Genomic DNA, 21,693 nt, shown 5'->3' with positions numbered 1-21,693 from the left:
GTGGCCCAGCCGCTAGAGGTGGGTGTGGAGAAGCCGCTACAACTTTGTAAACCAGGCTTTTCCTAGTGGCTGGGGAAGGTTGTGGCCACCAAGCCATTTCCATGTGAGCTGAAAACAGATACAGAGATACAGATAGATTGAGAGAGATAGGTCTAAGGGTTCATCAGAATATAAGAACTTTCCTTTTTATTTTCTGAGATCAGCGATTTCAGAAATCACTGAAAGGAGGGGGTACTTCTGTGATTTAAGCAACTTTAGAGGAAGTAGGATATAAAACAACCTTCCTTCCTTCTGATAGCACCTCTCCTTTCTTTGTTTTTAAAACCTAATCTCATATTCTCACATAATGACTTTCTTCTTTTCTTTTAATCTTCTCCCCTTTTTTCTTTATCTCTTTTCTAATATTCATCTTGTCTTTCCTTACCTTCCCACAAATTTTTTTTTTTTTTGTATTTTTATGAAGCTGGAAACGGGGAAAGACGGTCAGACAGACTCCCGCATGTGCCCGACCGGGATCCACCCGGCACGCCCACCAGGGGCGATGCTCTGCCCACCAGGGGGCGATGCTCTGCCCCTCCGGGGCGTCGCTCTGCTGAGACCAGAGCCACTCTAGCGCCTGGGGCAGAGGCCACGGGAGCCATCCCCAGCTCCCGGGCCATCTTTACTCCAATGGAGCCTTGGCTGTGGGAGGGGAAGAGAGAGACAGAGAGGAAGGAGGGGGGGGGTGGAGAAGCAAATGGGCGCTTCTCCTATGTGCCCTGGCCGGGAATTGAACCTGGGTCCCCCGCACGCCAGGCAGACGCTCTACTGCTCAGCCAACCGGCCAAGGCTACCTTCCCACAAATTTAGAGTGGTTATCAAGTTCCTGATCACTAAGGTTCCTAATGTCCACCCCTCCCACATACACCCCTCCCATGTACTCACACCCCTCCCACATACACCCCTCTCATGTACTCACACCCCTCCCACATACTCACACCCCTTCCACATACATCCCTCTCATGTATTCACACCCCTCCAACGTACTCACACCCCTCCCACGTACTCACACCCTTCCCACATACAGCCCTCTCATGTATTCACACCCTCCCACGTACTCACACCCCTCCCACATACTCACACCTGTCCCACATACTCACACCCCTCCCACATACACCCCTCTCATGTACTCACACCCCTCCCACGTACTCACACTCTGCCCACGTACTCACACCCGTCCCATGTACTCACACCCCTCCCACGTACTCACCCCTCCCACATGCTCAACACCCATCCCATGTACTCACACCCCTCCCACATACACCCCTCTCATGTACTCACACCCCTCCCACATACACCCCTCTCATGTACTCACACCCCTCCCACATACTCACACTTGTCCCACATACTCACACCCCTCCCACATACACCCCTCTCATGTACTCACACCCCTCCCACGTACTCACCCCTCCTACATACTCACACCTGTCCCATGTACTCACACCCCTCCCACATACACCCCTCTCATGTACTCACACCCCTTCCACGTACTCACACCCCTCCCTTGCCTTTCAGAAGTCTGTGATTCACAGTCGGCAGTTCCCATTCAGATTCCTTAATGCCCATGATTCCATCAATGACCTGGAGGCTCAACTAAAAAATAAAGGTATTGTCTTTCTTCTTCCAACTCCTGTTTGTCTCTTGTGTCTGAGAATAGGTGAGGCAGCAGCACTGGTATTTTTCAGCCGCCTGCCTTCCAGTCACAGGGTGGGGAGAGGTCAGATGCTTGCCAGTCCCAGGGGCTGGGGCGCAGTACAGGTATTGATGGGAAGACAAGGTGAGGGAATAGAGACTGCCTGACTCAGATATTTACTTGTTGCCACACAGCATTGCCATTTCCTTCCAACACACAACTGATGAAGCGGATAATAATTAGATACTACTCAAAAAATGTCAGGAGGCATTACTATAAGACGCAACTTTGCAACCTAAATCGCCGGCAACTTCGGGCAGCAATGATGATGCCTGTATTGTATGAGCAGCTCAAGCGGGAGAAGCTGAAGATACACAGGACCAGGTGCGTGCGTGCGTGCGTGCGTGCGTGCGTGTGTGTGTGCGTGTGTGTGTGTGTGTGTGTGTGTGTCTGAAAGCAAAGGGAGGGCAACTAAAGGTACCCTGACAAGGCTTGGAAGTCATCTGGAAATCCCAACTTTTATTCTGTAAAGATATGCTTGTCAGTCATCCCAATTCCTTAGACTTGCCTGTTTCCAATCATCTTTTGCACAGCAAACCTTGTCTTTACCATTGTCCTTTAGAGAGATCATGAAACAGAATTTATGTTTGGGCATCTGCTCTGTTCTTTGTGATTGTTTCATGGTTTCCATGGATTGCCCGAGTTCATGAAGCATTTTTCTCCTTGTGCATTCTAATGTCTTCTCTGCTTCTGTTGTGGTTCACGGTTTTCTTTCTTTTTATACTCTGTGATATCTCTTTGTTTTTCTTTTGTTTCTCTATTTGTCTCTGTATTTTCTGACCCATTCACTTTCATTTTTCTTTTGACACATACATAGTTATCATCAAACAGGCTCAAACATGGACATGAAACCTGTCCTTTCAGATGCTTCAACATCCTGTTCCAGCAACCTGTCCTTTGAGATGCTTCAACAGCATCTTCATTTGTTTTCATTCAAGGCAAAGGCAGGGATCATCTAACCTTCTGATAGAACTCAGTGGCCAGGAGTATCCTGAATCAGTGACCAGTGGAACTGATGCACACAGCTCATTAAGAATCAGCCTAGGGCCTGACCAGGCAGTGGTGCAGTGGATAGAGCATCGGACTGGGATGCAGAGGACCCAGGTTCGAGACCCCGAGGTCGCCAGCTTGAGTGTGGCCTCATCTGGTTTGAGCAAAGCTCACCAGCTTGGACCCAAGGTTGCTGGCTTGAGCAAGGGGTCACTTGGTCTGCTATAGTTCCCCAGTCAAGGCACATATGAGAAAGCAATCAATGAACAGTTAAGGTGTCGCAACGAAAAACTCATCTCTCTCCATTACTGTCTGTCTGTCCCTATCTATCCCTCTCTCTGTCTCTGTAAAAAAAAAAAAAAAAAAGAATCAGCCAAAGAATATATATAGAGTATATATGTCTTTGCTGGCCATTAGGTAGACACTAGCTACTTGTGGCTTTTAAGCACTTGAAATGTGGCTTGTTTGAACTGAGATGTGAGGACTGTATGAAAAAGGATGTAAAATATCTCATTCATAATTTTTGTATTAATTGCATGTTGAAATGAAAATATTTTTATATATTTGGTTAAATATAATATTAATTTCTTGTTTCTTTTTATGTTTTTAATGTGGCTACTAAAAATTTTAAATTACATGTGTAATTTTAACTTAACTTTATTAATTGTAACTTAAATTTATTGGCCAGTACTGGTAGAAACTACTGAATTCTATAGATTAAAAATTATTATGAAAATATTTAAACATGCACACAAATAATGAGAATAGTATAATGGACTCCTACAACACTGATAGCCATATCCAATGATTATGTTTTACCACACTGCCTTTCCTGATTCTTTCCCTTCTCTCTCCCATCCAAGTGCTAACCAGGCCCAACCCTGCCTGGCTTCCGAGATCAGACGATATCAGGGTGGTATGGCCGTAGACCCTTTTCCTTTTCTTTGAAGATGTTTTCAAAAACAAATGTCAAATAATATGACATATTTTATTCACCCCTCCATACTTCTCTTGTGTCTCCTAAAGCAGACATTTTCTTTTGTGTATGTGTTTTTTAAAGATTTTATTTATTGATTTTAGAAGAGAGAGAGGAAAGGGCAAGGAGTGGGAAGCATCAACTCGCATTAGCTGCTTCTCCTTTGTGCCTTGACCAGGCAAATGCAGGGTTTTGAACCGGTGACCTCAGTGCTCCAGGTTGATGCTTTATCTACTGCGCCACCACAGGTTAGACCAGACATTTTCTTATAGAAGTAGAATATCATTAATATACCTAACAAAACTGAAAAAAATTCCTTGGTATAATTATATTTGACCTAGTCCATATTAAAGTTTTTCATTTGTCTCAAAAATATTATTTCAGTTATATTCAAATCAGGAACCAAACGAGGCATATACATTACATTTGGCTATTAAGTCTCCGTGTGTGTGTGTGTGTGTGTGTGTGTGTGTGTGTGTGTGTGTGTGTGTCTTAAACAATAGAAATGTGTTTCCTCACAGTTCTAGAGGTTGGACGTCCTGGATCAAGGTATTGGCAGGTTTGGTTTCTCCCAAGGCCTCTCTCCTTGGCTTGCAGGTGGCTGCCCTCTCCCTGTGTCCTCACATGGTCTTTTTTCTGTGCAAGGAAATTTCTGGTCTAAGTCTCTTAAATCTCTTTTAATCTTTTCAATGTTTTTATGCCACTGACTTGGTGTAGAAACTAGGTACAGGGGCCCCACAGAATGTCCCACATTCTAAATTTGTCTACTTCCTTATGATGTCATCTGACTTGTTCCTGTACTGTATGTACCTTGGCCGTTCCCTCCAAAGGCTTGAATAATTCAGAATTCACTCTTTTTTCTTACAAGAATATTTCACAGGTGATCCTTTATCCATAGTGAGAAAGACCATCAGACTTTTTTTTACCTTCTAATAGGAGACGGGATCTGGGGGCACAAAACCTCTGGTGGACCTCAGTCATAGTGATACTAAGATCGATCCGTGCTTTTATATGATGATAGCCTGATTTCTCCATTATAAAGTTAATCTTTCATTCATTGATGATCTTTACCTGAACCACTTATTTCATTGTCAGTTGCAGATGGAGGTTTCTGTCATTACACATATTTATTAGTTGGGATTCTAAAAAGAATTGTTCATCAATTAAATGTATTTAGTTACCCTGTAATATAGATTGTATTGGAAAGATAGAATGAATGCTCAGTTCTTTCCTCTTTAACTTCCAGTTTTCAGAGTAAGGAATATTTATTTGGGTTTTTTTGTTTGTTATTTTAGGGCCAGATAGACAGAAAGGGGAGAGAGATGAGAAGCATCAATTCTTTTTATTTATTTATTTTTATTTTTTTCCTTTATTATTAATTTTAATGGGATGACATTGATTAATTAGGGTACATAGATTCAGAGAAAACATCTCCAGGTTATTTTGACATTTGATTATGTTGTATACCCATCACCCAAAGTCAAATTGTCTTCCGTCACCTTCTATCTGGTTTTCTTTATGCCCCTCCCCCTTCTCCCTTGTCCATGTCCCTGGGTCTCATTTTTATGTTCTACCTATGTATAGAATCATATAGTTCTTAGTTTTTTCTGATTTACTTATTTCACTCAGTATAATGTTATCAAGGTCCATCCATGTTGTTGTAAATGATCCGATGTCATCATTTCTTATGGCTGAGTAATATTCCATAGTGTATATGTGCCACATCTTCTTTATCCAGTCATCTATTGATGGGCTTTTTGGTTGTTTCCATGTCCTGGCCACTGTGAACAATGCTGCAATGAATGTGTGGCTGCATGTGTCTTTATGTACCAATGTTTTTGAGTTTTGGGGGTATATACCCAGTAGAGGGATTGCTGGGTCATATGGTAGCTCTATTTTTAATTTTTTGAGAAACTACCATACTTTCTTCCATAATGGTTATACTACTTTACATTCCCACCAACAGTGTATGAGGGTTCCTTTTTCTCCACAGCTCTCCAACACTTGCTATATTACCTATCTTGTTGATAATAGCTAATCTAACAGGTGTGAGGTGGTATCTCATTGTAGTTCTGATTTGTATGAGAAGCATCAATTCTTCATTGAAGCTCCTTAGTTGTTCATTGATTGCTTTCTCATATGTGCCTTGATGGGGAGGCGAGGAGCTACAGCAGAGTGAGTGACCCCTTGCTCAAGCCAGTGACCTTGAGCTCAAGCCAGCAACCTTGGGCTTCAAGTCAGTGACCTTTGGGCTCAAGGCAGCGACCATGGGGTCATGTCTGTGATCCTACGCTCAATCCAGTGACCCCATGCTCAAGATGGTGAGCCCATGCTCAAGTTGACGACCTTTGGGTTTTGAACCTGGGTCCTCTGCGTCCCAGTCCAATGCTCTGTCCACTGCACCACTGCCTGGTCAGGCTTTAAAATATAATTTAAAAATATGTAGCAGTGAAGTCTTGCCTCATGAAGCAAGTATAGATTGATGTGTTATGTGTAGCAAGTGATTTCAGAGAGTGGATCTACAGGTGACTTCTCTCCTGCCATGAGAGTGGATTAGGAGAGTCCTGTGGAATGCCAGCAAAGGGATGCTCTGTCCCAGTCTTCTCTACTGGCAGTGTAGGGGGGCTGTGGAAGGTGGGGGGTGGGGGAGGCTCAGTACCTGAGTGGCAAGTTCCCATCCTCCCATGTGCCTTAAAGTGGCAAATAGAGAAGCCCCTGAGTCCTTCTGTCTGTGCCTTTCCTGCCTACAGACAGTGGAAATATGATGGTGAGATACTGGCTCGATATCGACAGGCCCTGGAGACAGCCGTGAACCTCTCCGTGAAGCACAGCCTGCCCCCGCTGCCAGGCTGCACCCTCTTGGTCTATCAGACAGATGCCCATGCAGACAAATTCTGTCCCAAGAGCAACCCACAAGGGGTAAAAAAAAAAAATGTAAAAAGTGGGTGGTTTATAGGAAGCTAGAGCTCTTAAGATATTCTGTTCGCAGACCTTGTTTTTGTAAGCAAGTGTGCAAAGCAAACAAGCAACTAAAATAAAAGACTGTACATATTTGCTTCCCAGTGTCAGACTTTGTCCCTAGAGACAATTACTAGAATGTGGTCTCAAGCCTGTTCGTGGATTATAACACTAACATTTTACATTTGACTGGTACATAATCTTCTCTAAATGTCTGCGACCAAAATATTCACTTTTACCTCCCTCTATCCACATGCAAAATCTGCAGGGGGATCCTGGCCTTTCTCCACCTCCCTCTCAGTAAGCATTTTCTGAGGGCTACTGAAGTGGACCCCTCCTACCTGGGGATATTGTCCCTTTCCCCACACAGTGGAGGTGTTTAGTCTTCAAGGCTGGATAGACAGGAGTGGACTTGAAAGTAGGGGAGCTTTATTTTCCCCTGATGCTTGTCCACTCAGCCTCCCCTGAATTATGTGTTGCTGTTGATCGGAATGATGATGGCGCGGGCGGAGCACGCGGACCTCTTGCTGTGTGGAAGAGGCGCTCTGAAGACTGCGGTGGTCAAGGCAGAAGATGGTATTCTGAAGACTGCAGTCGAGCTTCAGGCTCAGGTCCAGGTCAGTCACCCACCCCCACTGTGCAAAAATACAGCAGTGGACACAAGCCTGGGAACAGCCTGCGTAGTCAGGAAAAGCTTAGAAACGCACAGTTTTGAAGATTTCCCAAGCGAACTATGGTGTTTGTTGTTTACTGATTATCTCCCAGGCAACAGCATTTTGTGATCCTTTTTCCTTCAGGAATTAGATGGGGAGTATGAATGGTCGCAGCGTACTTTTGGGAAGCACCTACTATCTCTGGCTGCCCAGAGAATTCCTGTGAGTACTGCCCAGTCCCTGAGAAACTCTCTCCTCCCCAACATTTTTCTCTACAACTGATGTATCTCATTCCTCAAAGCTGACTTTTCAAACTATATACAGTACCCAGATCAGCTCCTGGATGGCTGCAACCCCCTAACCAGTGGTTTGCTGGTGAATTTTTTTTTTTTTTTAAGGCAGAGATAGACAGGGACAGACAGACAGGAACGGAGAGAGACGAGAAGCATCAATCATTAGCTTCTCGTTGCGCATTGGGACTTCTTAGTTGTTCATTGATTGCTTTCTCATACGTGCCTTGACCATGGGCCTTCAGCAGACTGAGTAACCCCTTGGGTCCAAGCCGGTGAGCTTTTTGCTCAAACTAGATGAGCCCGCGCTCAAGCTGGCGACCTTGGGGTCTCGAACCCAGATCCTCCCGCATCCCAGTCCGACACTCTATCCACTGCGCCACTGCCTGGTCAGGCACTGGTAAATGTTTAACAATCAGCAATTTGGGAAAATAAGTCTTGGTTAGTAGCATTTGCTAATTTCCATGGTGTAAAGACTCCTTCCATGGCTGATTTCAAGCTGATTTCATGATGTCAGTGAACTCAGAGTTGGGGAGAGATACTAAGTATTACACTATTGTGTTCTCTTCCCACAATACAGATAAAGTACATGTTAGTAAGCTCAAGACTAGATAATGGTAAGATGTAGTAAAATAATTAGGAAGTGATAGTTTATTATTATTTTTAAAGATTTTACTTATTTTTTTTTATTTTTACTTTTTTTCTACTTATTGATTTTAGAGAGAGGAGATAGGAGAAGGGGAGCTGGAGGAGCGGGAGGCTTCAACTTTATAGTAGTTGCTTCCCATATGTGCCTTGACTGGGCAAGCCCAGGGTTTCAAACTGGTGACCTCAGCATTCAGGTTGAGACTTTACTGTGTCAACCACAGGTCAGGGTACTTATTATTTTTGTTTTTAATATAATTTATTTAATAGCAAATTTATATAATTTAATATTTAATAGTGACCATGTTTAACAACTAACTCACAAAATTCCAAATATCTGGCAGTCAGCTCTTAGCCTGAACAAGGCAGCTACTGCGCACCGCTGGCCCCCACCCAACCTCCGCTTGCATGCCCCACTAAGTCAGCGTGTAATGGCTGCCTGGTGCGAAGGAGAGGCAGTTTCCTTCCTGCTCAGACTATTCCTAATTTCCCTAGTCCTCCAAGATCCCTTGATGTCCTGACCTCTGTAGCCTGTCCTCTGTTCCTTTGTTCCCTGGTCTCAGCCCTTCTCTTTTATCTTGCAGGTAGACAGGGTCATCATCTTTGGTGAAGAGATGAATGAGCGACAGATAAATAAGGCCAAACAGCTTTTCTGGCAGCATGTGAATCCCAAGTGCCTCTTTGTTGGTGTTCTTCTAAGAGGAACATGTTACACGTAAGGAGTTCACATTCACTGCCCAGTGCCAGAAGGTAGTGATCCATATTTCATGTCTATCCTACTAAAGTTTGGTACCTTCCCACTCACCAGTCACCACCCCAGTTCTGCCTCTTATGTCTGTTGCACATCAGGCGCGAGAACCTTCTCTGAAGTTTTAAACCTAGTTCAAACCCCCCCCCCTTTTTTTTTTTTTTTTTTTGTATTTTTCTGAAGCTGGAAATGGGGAATGACAGTCAGACAGACTCCCGCATGCACCCGACCGGGATCCACCCGGCATGCCCACCAGGGGGTGATGCTCTACCCCTCCAGGGCATCGCTCTGTTGCGACCAGAGCCACTCCAGTGCCTGGGGCAGAGGCCAAGGAGCCATCCCCAGTGCCCGGGCCATCCTTGCTCCAATGGAGCCTCGCTGCAGGAGGGGAAGAGAGAGACAGAGAGGAAGGAGAAGGGGAGGGGTGGAGAAGCAGATGGGTGCTTCTCCTGTGTGCCCTGGCCGGGAATTGAACCCGGGATCTCTGCACGCCAGGCCGACGCTCTACCACTGAGCCAACCGGGCTCCTAGTTCATACCCTTTGTGAGGGCCATGCTATGCCCAGCCTGGCACATAACCCTATTAAAAGTGCAGAGATGAGGTATCTATCCAGTGACTGTGTTCCTGGTACTGTTTCTGATAGGTAATGGCTTCTTTTTCCTTTGCCAGATTACAAGACTCGAATCCCAATGATGTGACACTCTTGGGCTGTACTGACGGGATACTGAAGTGAGTACTGCATTGACATTGAAAGGATTGGGGGCTTGTTAGAGCATTTTCAAGAGAGAGCTGTAGTCTCTGCTCCATTTACTTTTTTTAAAGAAGATAGTATTGTATTTCTGTTTTACAGCTATCTAGGCATAGCGGCACCACAGTGTTACAGAGACTCAGGCACCTTCTGTCTTATCGTTCCACCATTATCAAATACTCTGCATCCATCTCATGGTGCAAAATGACTGCTCCGGCTCCAGCCATCATTTTTGTATTACATTTAGTAGGAAAGAAGAATAGGGGACATGAGAGAGCACACTACATGAACAATTCAAGAATTGGTCACATCACTTCTATTTGTTTCATTCTTTTTTTTTTTTTCTTCCTAGCAAGAGAGAAAGGGGGGCAGTGACAGACAAGGAAGGGAGAGAGATGAGAAGCATCAACTCATCTTGCGGCACCTTAGTTGTTCTTGATTGCTTTCCCATACATGCCTTGACTGGGTGGCTCCAGCCAAGACAGAGACCCCTTGCTCAAGCCAGAGAAGCTAGCAACCTTGAGCTTCAAGCCGGTGACCATGGGGTCATGTCTGTGATCCCGTGCTCAAGCTGGCAATATTGGGTTTTGAACCTGGCTCCTCAGTGTCCCAGGCTAACACTCTATCCACTGCACCACTGCCTTGTCAGGCTCATTCTTGATCCACAGGAAATCCCATGCTTAATTATTTATTGATGCTAACTTTATAGAAATCTTTTTACTTTCTTTTTTCCTCCATGCTTAGCTTTCTCATTTTCATGTTTTCTTCCCTGCCTTTTCCTTTGGATGCTGCCCATTGCCCCAGTTGCTATTAGGAAGCCTCATGCACATTCCTCCTTCTTCAGGGAGCTTTCAAAGCTGGTATAGAGCTGATCTAGCCCAGACTGGGATGGCCTTCATTTTTATACCTTCACCCAGCCCAGTTTCCCCTGGCCCAACAGAAAGCCTATGATAACCATGCATAACAAGAGCGTCTGGGACTTGGTTATTCTCTTTTCTTTCATTCTTGTGGTTCTGCACCCTTATTTATTTTGTTACATTCATTGCTTTTGGTTCTCTTCTTAAGGAGCTCCAGTTAACTGGGGGACTTAACCTCATAATATCTTTGCTCCTGGCCCCTGTAGAAGATCTTACTGATTCTGACTGGAGTATCCTGCTCTCATTTTTTTGGTCATTATTTATTTCAGGTTCATTGCAGAGCGTGGGGCCTCCCGTCTTCTAGAACATGTAGACCAAATGGACAAAATATTCAAGATTCCACCTCCTTCAGGAAAGACAGAGGCCCTGTCTCTCCGGCCACTGGAAGAGAATACACCCAGCCCCTTGTCTCCTGTTTCCCAGGCTGGGTCAGTCTGTGTTTCTCTGCCTTTGTGAATTGGGAGGGGCTGCCTTCAAAACCCAAAGAAACTCTGGTGACTGAAATTCTGGCTGTTGAGTTGCTGCTTGCTCTGTTCTCTGAGTTCTGCTTCTGCTTTTCCAAGCATGGGTTTCTCTAACACAGGAAATTGTCAGACTGTTTCTGTTGGGGAAACAGGGTCACAACATGAGGCAGGCAGCATACAGCCAGGGTTCAGGAAGAGGGCTTGAGAGCATGGGCTCTGGTTTTCTCACCCTGACTTTGCCAAATAGCTTGAATCTTGGACTAGTTGCTTAATTTTTTAAGCTGTGCAGTAAACTGGAGATAATGATTGTGCTTACCTCCAGTGTTGTCATGAGCCCTCCCTGAGCAGATAGTAAGTACATAACCATTATTATCTGATAAAGGAGAGGTGCATGAGAAATGGCAAGTAGGGTTTAATTTCTAGGGCTCTGCAGCTGGGACTAAGAGCAGCTTATTCTCTGGAGAGCTGCTGGACCCCCCTGCTGTCTGTTGTTCCTGGCTCAAGCTCTGTGCTGAAGGGTGATCACAGCTGTGTCTGTGGAGTTGAGTTGTGGGGCTGATCCCTAGACTGAGCCCAGACCTCTGTTTACCCCCAGATGGCACAGCATCCGGCTTTTTATTTCCTCCACTTTTCGGGACATGCACGGGGAGCGGGACCTGTTGCTCAGGTCTGTGCTACCAGCATTGCAGGCCCGAGCAGCCCCCCACCGGATTAACCTTCATGCCATCGACCTGCGCTGGGGCATCACTGAGGAGGAGACGCGTAGGAACAGGTGTGGGGACTACAGAGAAGAGGGGCGGGGAGAGGGCCTTGAGCCATGGAACAGAGGTGGGCAGCCTTGGGGCTGCAAGGATGCCTGAGGGCTCAGTGCTCCTTGGATGCTAACAAGAGCAGCCCTGCCTTCATACTGTTCAGTTGTGGCCCAGGGCCCGGGCTCCCCATTTGTGCCTGGGCTCCCGGATGTGATACGCCATAACCATGCTTGCAGACAACTGGAAGTGTGCCTCGGGGAGGTGGAGAATTCGCAGCTGTTTGTGGGGATTCTGGGCTCCCGCTATGGCTATGTTCCGCCCACCTACAACCTTCCTGACCATCCTCACTTCCGCTGGGTAAGGCAGACACGGTGGAGCAGGATCTGGGGAGGAAGCAAAGGCTGGGGCAGGAGTAGGAGAAGCCCTGGTTTGGCAAGATCCCTGGGATTATGCACAGACAGGTCCTTGAGACTTGAAGTGAAACATCAGAGGTTCTGCGAGTGGCCACGTCCTAGATGAGGGAATTTCTTTAAGAATTACCTCTGGATTGACCAAGGGCAGTGAAGTTAAGAGAGCAGGTCTGCTGACCAGGCGGTGGCACAGTGGATAGAGCATCGGACTGGGACGTGGAGGACCCAGGTTCGAGACCCCGAGGTCGCCAGCTCAAGCGCAGGCTCAACTGGTTTGAGCAAAGCTCACCAGCTTGGACCCGAGGTCGCTGGCTCGAGCAAGGGGTTACTCTGTCTGCTGTAGGCCCACAGTCAAGGCACATATGAGAAAGCAATCAATGAACAACTAAGGTGTTGCAGTGAAAAACTGATAATTGATGCTTCTCATCTCTCCGTTCCTGTCTGTCTGTCCCTATCTATTCCTCTCTCTGACTCTGTCTCTGTAAAAAGAAAAAGAAAAATTTTTTTTTAAAATTAAAAAAATAAAAAGAGAGCAGGTCTGTTTAGGTTTTGCTATCAGACAGATCTGGGTTCTGATTACCCTTCAGTTATTGTGGGGCTTTGTGGGAAATAGCTTATCCTGATCTGGCCTAGTTCTTCCCTAGCCTAAAGAGAAACAGTGACATCTACATTGCAGGGTTATTATGAGAATTAAAAATCTATTAAAAAATACTCAATACATGATGGGCATTCAGTAAATATTAGGTGTTAGCTATATTTAATGGGCGTGTTCCTGGAGGGAGGGAGAAACATGCCTGAGGGAAGGAGCTCTGGGGTCTTGGCGGGTGTCAAGGGAGGGGTTGGTGATGTAAAACTGAACCGCCTGTGCTCTGCCCTTGCCCTCAGGCCCAGCAGTACCCTTCTGGCCGCTCTGTGACAGAGATGGAGGTGATGCAGTTCCTGAATCGGGGCCTGCGCCTGCAGCCCTCTGCCCGAGCACTCATCTACTTCCGGGAGTCTAGCTTCCTCAGGTACCTGCTTTGGCCTCCAGGCCTTGGTGACCTAGCAGAGGGGAACAGGGCCGAGAGGGCTTGCCTTTGCAGTACCAGATCAGCCTTGGAGCTGGAGTCGGGAGATCTCCACTAAAGGAGTTTCAGGGGACACGGCCAGGGCTGATGGTTGAGGGCGGGAAGAGGCTGGGGTCTGAGTCCAGCATCACTCTTGGGGTTTCTTTGGTTATCAGCTCTGTACCAGATACCTGGAAACCTGACTTTATTCCTGAATCTGAAGAGGCTGTACATCGGATCTCAGAACTGAAGAGCTACCTGAACAAGCAGGAAGGGATTACCTGTCGCAGGTGAGCTGGAGGAGGAGAGAGCGCCTGCACAGAGAGATGTGGTGAGGGGCCCAGGCCTCTAACTCTGCTTGTACTTTCTTTGCCCATAGATACACCTGTGAGTGGGGGGGTGTGGCAGCCGGCCGGCCCTATGTTGGGGGGCTGGAGGAGTTTGGGCAGTTGGTTCTGCAGGATTTGTGGAGTATGATCCAGAAGCTTTACCTACAGGTCAGCAGGAGTGCTGGTGGCCAGGGGGGTGGAGGGGGGGGGGTAGGGAGGTCTGGACGTTCCTGGGTGGGAAGTAACTTTGTAGGAGCTTTGTGAGTCTTAGGGTTGGAGTCCTGTGGAGCATGGAAACATAATCACGGCCCCATGTACCCTCAGCCTGGGGCCCAGCTGGAGCAGCCAGTGTCCGTCCCAGATGATGACTTGGTCCAGGCCACCTTTCAGCAGCTGCAGGACCCACCGAATCCTGCCCGGCCTCGCCTGCTTCAGGACACAGTGAAGCAGCTTCTGCTGCACCGAGGGAGGTTGAGCCTGGTGACCGGGCAGTCGGGACAGGGCAAGACTGCTTTCCTGGTACAGAGTCTCAGGGGCTTGGGCAGGAGGGCGGGATGGCTGTGTGGGCTAGGTGGGCTGAGGAGGTGGGGCCAGGAAGCGTGTGCATGAAAAATGTGACAGTTTTCTTTTCCCCTTCCTGTACAGGCATCCCTTGTGTCAGCTTTGCAGGTTCCTGATGGGGCCAAATTACCCCCCTTAGTCTTTTTCCACTTCTCAGGAGCTCGGCCTGACCAGGGTCTCGCCCTCACCCTGCTTAGACGCCTCTGTGCCTATCTGCATAGGCACCTGCAAGAGCCAAGTGCCCTCCCCAGAACCTACCGGTGTGTATCTTCCCGTTTGTCTTTCATTGTGGGTGCCGCACGCTGCCATCCCCGTGTCTGCCTCTCCGGCTGACCCTGGTCCTTCTCCTCCACATACAGGGGCCTGGTGTGGGAGCTGCAGCAGAGGCTGCTGCCCAAGTCCGCTCAGTCCTTACAATCTGGCCAGACCTTGGTGCTGATCATCGATGGGGCTGACAGGTTGGTGGACCAGCATGGGCAGCTGATCTCAGACTGGATCCCAAAGAGCCTTCCCCCGGTGAGTGAGAAGGAGGTGGGGAGGATGCAGCAGGGAGGAAAGGGGCCTTTCCAACCTGTTCCCCTTTTTTTCCTTCTCCCTCCACAGCGGGTGCACCTGGTGCTGAGTGTGTCCAGTGACACGAGCCTGGGGGAGACCCTTGAGCAGAGCCAAGGTGCCCGTGTGGTGGCGCTAGGGCCTCTGGAGCCATCTGCCCGGGCCCAGCTGGTGAGAGAGGAGCTGGCTCGCTACGGGAAGCGACTGGAGGAGTCACCTTTTAACAACCAGGTTGGACTGAGGCCAGGGTTGGAGGGTGTGCGGTGAGCCTGGGAGCTGTGAGGACCAGGGTGCTGAGGCAGCCCGCTGGCCTGCACAGACCAGCTGCTTCATTTTCTCCGGAACTCTGTGCCAGGGGAAGTTGTTAGTAAGATAACTGATTCCCCAGGCTTTTCGCCCAGCCGGGTGAGGGGAAGAGTGAGGTTGTGGTTATCCGGTTGGGCAGACTGAGCCTCAGGGGGTTCCCGGAAAAGAGGCTGGTTGTGCAAGAGAGAGCAGCACAGGGAGGGAATGGCTGTGCCCCCAGTGATGCTGTGGATTTTTTTTTTATAAATAAATTTTTATTTAAATGGGGTGACATCAATAAATCAGGGTACATACATTCAAAGAAAACATTTCCAGGCCATCTTGTCATTCAGTTCTGCTGCATTTTTTTTTTTTTATAAATAAATTTTTATTGATGCTGTGGATCTGTCCACTGCTGGGGTTCTCAGGAAGAGCTGCCTTGCAGTGGGCTTTGTGCTGACCGGGAGACCAGGGGCGGGGGCTGGTCGTGGGCAGTCTCTCTGGTACCCATGCTGAGTCCTCTGGGTCTCCTCAGATGCAGCTGCTGCTGGTGAAGCGAGGGTCAGCCCTGCCACTGTACCTGCGCTTGGTCACCGATCACTTGAGGCTCTTCACGCTCTATGAGCAGGTTGGTTGAGAATGTAAACCCCAATCCTCATCTTCTAAGTCCTAATCCCACTTCCCATCTCCCGTCCCTTGGCTTCTCCCACACTCATCTTTCCCCCTCTGTGATCACCCTTTCTCTAGCCTCACCTCACCCCCAACTCTGCTTTTCTCCCACTTGTATTTTTTTTCCTTTTCATCCCTTCCCACAGTTTCTTCTGCTGCCCCGTCCCCTCCTCACAATCAAAGCTACCTTTCCCTCTCCCCCCATGTCTCTCTCTTCTCCCAGGTGTCCGAGAGACTCCGGACCCTGCCTGCCACCGTCCCCTTGCTGCTGCAGCACATCCTGGGCACCCTGGAGCAAGAGCATGGCCCCAATGTTGTTTCTCAAGCCTTGGCCACCCTTGAGGTCACACGTAGTGGTCAGTGCTTGGGGTGGATTGGGAGGCTGAGGACTCAGAGTTTGGATGACCTTGGTTCAGCTGGGGTCTCTGCAAGTAGTGCAGGAAGGGACTAGGTGTCCCGGGGATGGGTACTCTGAGGTTGGGTTAGGGCCTCAGAGAGCTTGCATTTTCAGGTCTGGCTGTGGACCAGCTGCATGGAGTGCTGAGTGCATGGCAGGTTCTCCCCAGAGGGACCAAGTCCTGGGAAGAAGCAGTGGCTGCTGGTAACAGTGGGGACCCCTACCCCATGGGCCTGTTTGCCTACCTCGTCCAGAGCTTGCGCAGGTATAGGCGCCCCCAGATAACCTGTGTCTTCCCATCTTTGAGCCAAGGCCCCATATGATCTTTTCATCACCCCACCCACGCTACACCAGGATGCTTACTCTCCTCTCTTCTCCTTCCTTCTCTCCCTCACACGATGACAGTTTGCTAGGGGAGGGCCCCCTGGAGCGGCCTGGTGCCCGGCTCTGCCTCCCTGACGGGCCCCTGAGGACAGCAGCTAAATGTCGATATGGGAAGAGGCTGGAGCTGGAGAGCACAGCACACGTCCTCATAGCAGGTAACTACAGCTTAAATTAGCCCGGGGCACTGAGTGTGGGGCCTGCATTTGAGGGCCAGGACCACCCATGGTGCTCCCTATGGGCTGGCTTCCTCACCTACACTTTGGTGGGCAGACGGCTTTCTGCAGCCTGAGGGATGTAATCGTTGGGAGTGCTTCAGGGCTGAACTCATCTCAGGTCCCTTCCTCTGACCCATACCTGCAGCTCAGCTCTGGAGGACCTGTGACCCTGATGCCTCAGGCACCTTCCGAAGTTGCACTCCCGAGGCTCTGGAGGACCTGCCTTACCACCTGGTTAGTCCCCACACCCCACAGGGACCTTCTCCCAGGCAACTACTTTGACTGTTTTGTGACCCCTCTCTCCTCTGACCACCCTGTCCCCACTGCTCTTGCCGCTCTCAGACTCCCCCCACTTTCCCCTTTTGGTTTTCCTGTCCTCCTCTTTCAGGTCCTTTGTCCCAGCTCCTAGACCTAGGTCCCAGCTGCACAGGCAGGTATCAGACTAGATTGTTCCTCCTCACCAGCCTCTTCACATCCCTAACAAAACCGCTCTGGCCTTCTCAGCTCCAGAGCGGGAACCGTGGCCTCCTTGCAAAGTTCCTCACCAGTCTCCATGTGGTAGCTGCACACCTGGAACTAGGTCTTATGTCTCGGCTTCTGGAAGCCCATACCCTCTATGGTGAGATGAGTCACTGGGTGGCTTCTTCTTTGGGTGTGTTTGTTGGGGCCTGCTCAGAGGAAGGTATAATGGAAAGAACAACCCAATTTCCATTCCAAGTGGGAAATGCCAAAAGGCTAAGCAAGTGAGTCTCAGGATGCCTTTTGCCTAGATCTCTTTGATTAGAGGTTCTCTAAGTTTATTTAGTGGACATAAGATTACCTGGAAAACTTGTTCACGTTGAGGAGCTCTGGGTCCACAGATTCTGGGTGCCTAGGCCTGGAGTGGGGCCGAGATTTGTACTTTTAACAGATGTTCCTGATGTGGGGCCAGAGAGAGAGTTACCATTGAGACTTACCATTTTAGATACACGTGTGATTGTATTTGGTGCTGGAGTTCATGGGGGCCCACCCAGGCTGGCTCCCCAGTGACTATGCATCTCTTCCATAGCTTCCTCAGTCCCTGAAGAGGAACCAAAGCTTCCTGAGGCTGATGTTGCTATATTTCACACCTTCCTGAAGCAGCAGGCACCAGTCCTCAGTCAGTTTCCCCTGCTCCTGCCTCAGCAGGCAGCCAACCAGCCTCTGGACTCACCTCTTTGCCGCCAGGCCCCCCAGCTCTCCCAGCGATGGCACCTCCAGAGCATGTTACGATGGCTTAATAAACCCCACACCCTGGGGAGCCAGCAAAGGTATTAACCCCAGGCTCTTAATTTCAGACCCTGGCAAGCCCACCAAAGAGCAAGCTGCAGCAACTCTCTGAAATGAGGATAAAGGAGAGATCAGACGGAGTCACTGTGCAGAGGGGGAATTCAGGCATAAAAATGCTTCCTTCCCCTCTTTCCTCATTTTCTCCCTTTCTTTCTGCTCTTTCTCTAGCTCCAGCCTGTCCCTGACACTTTCCTCATCCCCCACAGCCGTGGCCTTCTCCCCCAGTGGGCAAAGAGCTGCTGTGGGCACTGCCAACGGGATGGTTTACCTGTTGGATCTGAAAACCTGGCAGGTATGACACTCAAGCTGGGGCAGTTTACCTTCAGAAAAGCCCTGCACTCCCAGCCTACCTGCTGTCACCCTGTTTGATTCAGTAACTTTACTTTTCTCACATCAGATTAAAAGGGCTTAGTCAAACATCAGTCACAGCAAATATTTGCCACAGACTTTCCATGCAAGGCACTATTTTAAGCATTGCAAGGAACACAGGGCTGAGGACATTGTCTTTTCCTACTTAGTGGTTAGTTTTGTTGAAAGATAAGTCATAGCAGTAAAAATGAACCAAAACATAGCCCTGTCTCATAGATAGAGCTGACTGAGTTGGACAGTGACATTGGATTTAGGGCAGAAAGGCAGGGTTGAGGGAGATAGGAGCCCGAGCAAAGACACACGAAGGTTTCCGGTAAATTGCTGGGGACGATGCAGGAGTGGGTGCTTAAAGGTCGGAAAGGTGGTCTCTCATCTTTCTACCCATAGCATGCCTCCCATATATATGTGTGCATGAAACCCCATTCCCTACTGAGACCTATCAAAGTTTTCTGTGGTTTGGGGATACGTGTTGGATTTGGGAGGGGAAGATTGTGTGGCCATACTTTGAGACTTACGTAGAACCTGTAGACAGCCAGGGATTCCAGCCCTGCTTGCCAAGGCCTCCTTTTTAGTTGGGTCTTGGAGTGGCCAGACATGGGTGGGGGGCAGGGGAGTGTTCTGAGTGTGCTTCTCCACCCACTGTTTCAGGAGGAGAAGTCTGTGGTGAGTGGCTGTGATGGCGTCTCTTCTTGTTCGTTCCTCTCGGAAAGTGCCCTCTTTCTTTCTGCCTTTGATGGGCTCCTGGAGCTCTGGGACCTGCAGCATGGTTGTCGGTAAGGGGTCTCCCACGCCTTAGAGTGAGGGCCCTCCCTGTTTGAGGGAAGCCCAGGGGGCAGGGAATGAGGGAAAGCCTGTGGCCAGAGGGCCCTGAAGCCTGACTCTGTCTCTCTCGGCTAGGGTGCTCCAGACCAAGGCTCACCAGTACCAAATCACCGGCTGCTGCCTGAGCCCAGACCGCCGGCTGCTGGCCACTGTGTGCCTAGGGGGATGCCTAAAGGTAATGGCTGGGGCCTGTGCTGGTCAAAGCTGCCCAAAGTGCCGAGTCAGCCTGGGAGGTTGTTCCGTCAGCGTGGCAGAGACTGCTGACTGCTTGGCCGGGGGAGACTTTCCCTGCTGAGGCCGGGGGGGTGGACAGGGTGGTTCCTGGAGCTGTGGGACCGAGAAGCTCAGGTATCTGTTGTCAGCACCTGATTCCTCCCCTTCTTACCCTCCAGCTATGGGACACAGTCCGTGGGCAGCTGGCCTTCCAGCACACCTCTCCCCAGCCCGTGAATTGTGTTGCTTTTCACCCAGAGGGGCAGGTATTAGCTGTAGGCAGCTGGGCAGGCAGCTTCAGCTTCTTCCAGGTGGACGGACTCCAAGTCACCAAGGTGAGAAGGTCCCCTGTTGCCTGGGGGAGGAGCACAAAAGGGTGGGCGTGGAAGGGGGGAATGATGGGTGTCCACGTTTTGTGGCACTTTGGGCTTTGTGGAGAGCAGGCCCTGACATTTCCATTCCTGTCTCCTCGTAGGAACTGGGAGGCCCAGGAGCCTCTGTCCGTACCTTGGCCTTCAATGTGCCTGGGCGGGTTGTGGCTGTAGGTCGGCTGGACAGGATGGTGGAGCTGTGGGCTTGGCAGGAGGGGGCACGGCTGGCTGCCTTCCCTGCCCACCATGGCTTCTTGACTGCTGCCCTTTTCCTGCGTGCTGGGCAGCAGTTAGTGACAACCGGAGAGGATGGCAAGGTCAGGTTGCGAGGGCTGGTGGTGGGTTATGGGGTGGGGTGGCAAAGGCATGGAATATTTGGATGAGGGTGGGCATTTGCTGAGGGGACTGTGGAGGTAGTTTGGCTGGTGTTGAGTTTCAGGGATAAGGGTGTGGGTGTGTGTATAGGTTGCTCTGAGGAGAGGAACGCCCAGAAGGAGGACTTTAACAGGGTGGCTATAAGTCTAGGGTAGAAGTAGGGTATCTTTAAGCTCTTTATTGGCCCTCAGGTTCAGGTGTGGTCCGGGTCTCTGGGTCGGCCCCATGGGTGCCTGGGTACCCCTTCTCTCTCGCCTGCCCTCTCCGTGGCTCTCAGCCCAGACGGTAATTGGGTGGCTGTTGGGTACCGAGCTGATGGCATCAGGATCTACAAAATATCTTCAGGTACAAAGGGAGAAATGATGGGGTGTTTGAGCCTTTGGAAGGAAGCCCCCTCTTCTCCCTGATACAAGTGTCTTCTCTTGTTTTCTCTCACTCTCTAGGTTCCCAGGGGGCTCTGTGTCAAGCACTAGATGTGGCAGTGTCTGCGCTGGCCTGGCTAAGCCCTAGGGTGTTGGTGAGCGGTGCAGAAGAGGGGTCCCTCCAGGGCTGGGCACTCAAGGAAAGCTCCCTTCAGTCCCTCTGGCTCCTGTCCAGATATCAGAAGCCCACGCTGGGACTGGCCACCTCTCAGGAACTCTTGGCTTCTGCCTCAGGTACTGCTGGGTGGGGGCATGGTTGTGAATCATTGAAAATATACACAAAAAGGCTTTGGCCAGTGGCTTGGTGGTAGAGTGTCAGCCCGGTATATGGATGTTGGGGTTTGATTCCTGGTCATGGCACCCAGAGGAAGTGACCATCTGTTTCTCTCCACCTCCCTCTCTGCCTTGTCTCCCTCTTCCCCTCCCACAGCCCATGGTCTCGACTGGTTCGAGCATGGCCCCAGGTGCTGATAGTTTGGTTGGTCTGAGTACCTCAGCCTCAGGTGTTAAAAATAGCTTGCTACTCAAGCATTGGTCCCAGATGGGGTTGCCAGTTGGGGGTGCATGTGGGGGTGTCTGCCTATCTGCCTTCCTCTCACCTCTCACCTAAATATAAATAAATTAAAAAAAAATAAGTACACGCAAAAAATGTTGGTTATTCTTACAACTTTCAAAGTCTTTTAAATGCATTCATCTTGCACAGTCTAGACTGTTTCTTTCTTGTTCTCTCCCTGATTCTGGGACCTCTTTGCAATTCCTATGATTCCTTGAGTTTCTTCCCAATGGGAGTCTTTGCTGTGTAAAGGGATAGGTTTCCCTCAGGAGGTGAAAGAGATGAGGTAAAAATGCAGTAGCTTCAGTCTTCTCGAGGTAGGAGGGTTGGTCTAGGTGACACTGGGCACTGGGAAGAGGGCCTGGAGGTGAGGTAGGAGAGAAGCTGCAGAGCCGCTGCTGGCCGTGCCTGGTACCCTGTTCTGTGTACTCAAATGGTGACGACCCTTGTCCAGGGTCTCTCCCCAGCCTTTGACTCCCTGCTCCCCTCCCTTGGGGCTGGGCTCCCAGATGTCTCCCTCAGCCTCCAGGATTGCCTTT

General features: G+C 49.5%; 1 protein-coding gene across 1 annotated transcript in view; it reads left to right on the top strand.

Moving 5' to 3' along the window:
- The window catches only part of TEP1 (telomerase associated protein 1), a 51,794-nt gene that overhangs the window by 20,681 nt on the left and 9,420 nt on the right, over positions 1–21,693 (top strand). The window contains exons 11-41 of the mRNA XM_066277276.1: positions 1,555–1,645; positions 1,867–2,056; positions 6,449–6,617; positions 7,115–7,273; positions 7,454–7,531; positions 8,829–8,959; positions 9,662–9,721; positions 10,927–11,085; positions 11,717–11,893; positions 12,110–12,230; positions 13,169–13,293; positions 13,506–13,619; positions 13,709–13,826; positions 13,983–14,177; positions 14,304–14,479; positions 14,579–14,735; positions 14,823–15,002; positions 15,592–15,684; positions 15,949–16,081; positions 16,237–16,387; positions 16,528–16,661; positions 16,867–16,955; positions 17,226–17,340; positions 17,770–18,010; positions 18,198–18,321; positions 19,047–19,171; positions 19,296–19,395; positions 19,613–19,768; positions 19,909–20,121; positions 20,371–20,524; positions 20,623–20,835. Of these exons, the coding sequence (XP_066133373.1) occupies positions 1,555–1,645; positions 1,867–2,056; positions 6,449–6,617; positions 7,115–7,273; positions 7,454–7,531; positions 8,829–8,959; positions 9,662–9,721; positions 10,927–11,085; positions 11,717–11,893; positions 12,110–12,230; positions 13,169–13,293; positions 13,506–13,619; positions 13,709–13,826; positions 13,983–14,177; positions 14,304–14,479; positions 14,579–14,735; positions 14,823–15,002; positions 15,592–15,684; positions 15,949–16,081; positions 16,237–16,387; positions 16,528–16,661; positions 16,867–16,955; positions 17,226–17,340; positions 17,770–18,010; positions 18,198–18,321; positions 19,047–19,171; positions 19,296–19,395; positions 19,613–19,768; positions 19,909–20,121; positions 20,371–20,524; positions 20,623–20,835 (4,441 nt within the window). The remainder of the gene's footprint in view (positions 1–1,554; positions 1,646–1,866; positions 2,057–6,448; positions 6,618–7,114; positions 7,274–7,453; positions 7,532–8,828; positions 8,960–9,661; positions 9,722–10,926; positions 11,086–11,716; positions 11,894–12,109; positions 12,231–13,168; positions 13,294–13,505; positions 13,620–13,708; positions 13,827–13,982; positions 14,178–14,303; positions 14,480–14,578; positions 14,736–14,822; positions 15,003–15,591; positions 15,685–15,948; positions 16,082–16,236; positions 16,388–16,527; positions 16,662–16,866; positions 16,956–17,225; positions 17,341–17,769; positions 18,011–18,197; positions 18,322–19,046; positions 19,172–19,295; positions 19,396–19,612; positions 19,769–19,908; positions 20,122–20,370; positions 20,525–20,622; positions 20,836–21,693) is intronic.

Source organism: Saccopteryx bilineata, chromosome 4 (genome assembly GCF_036850765.1).
Source record: "Saccopteryx bilineata isolate mSacBil1 chromosome 4, mSacBil1_pri_phased_curated, whole genome shotgun sequence".
NCBI lineage: Eukaryota > Metazoa > Chordata > Mammalia > Chiroptera > Emballonuridae > Saccopteryx > Saccopteryx bilineata.
The sequence above is the reverse complement of the archived record's forward strand: the minus strand, read 5'-3'. Positions and strand labels throughout refer to the sequence as shown.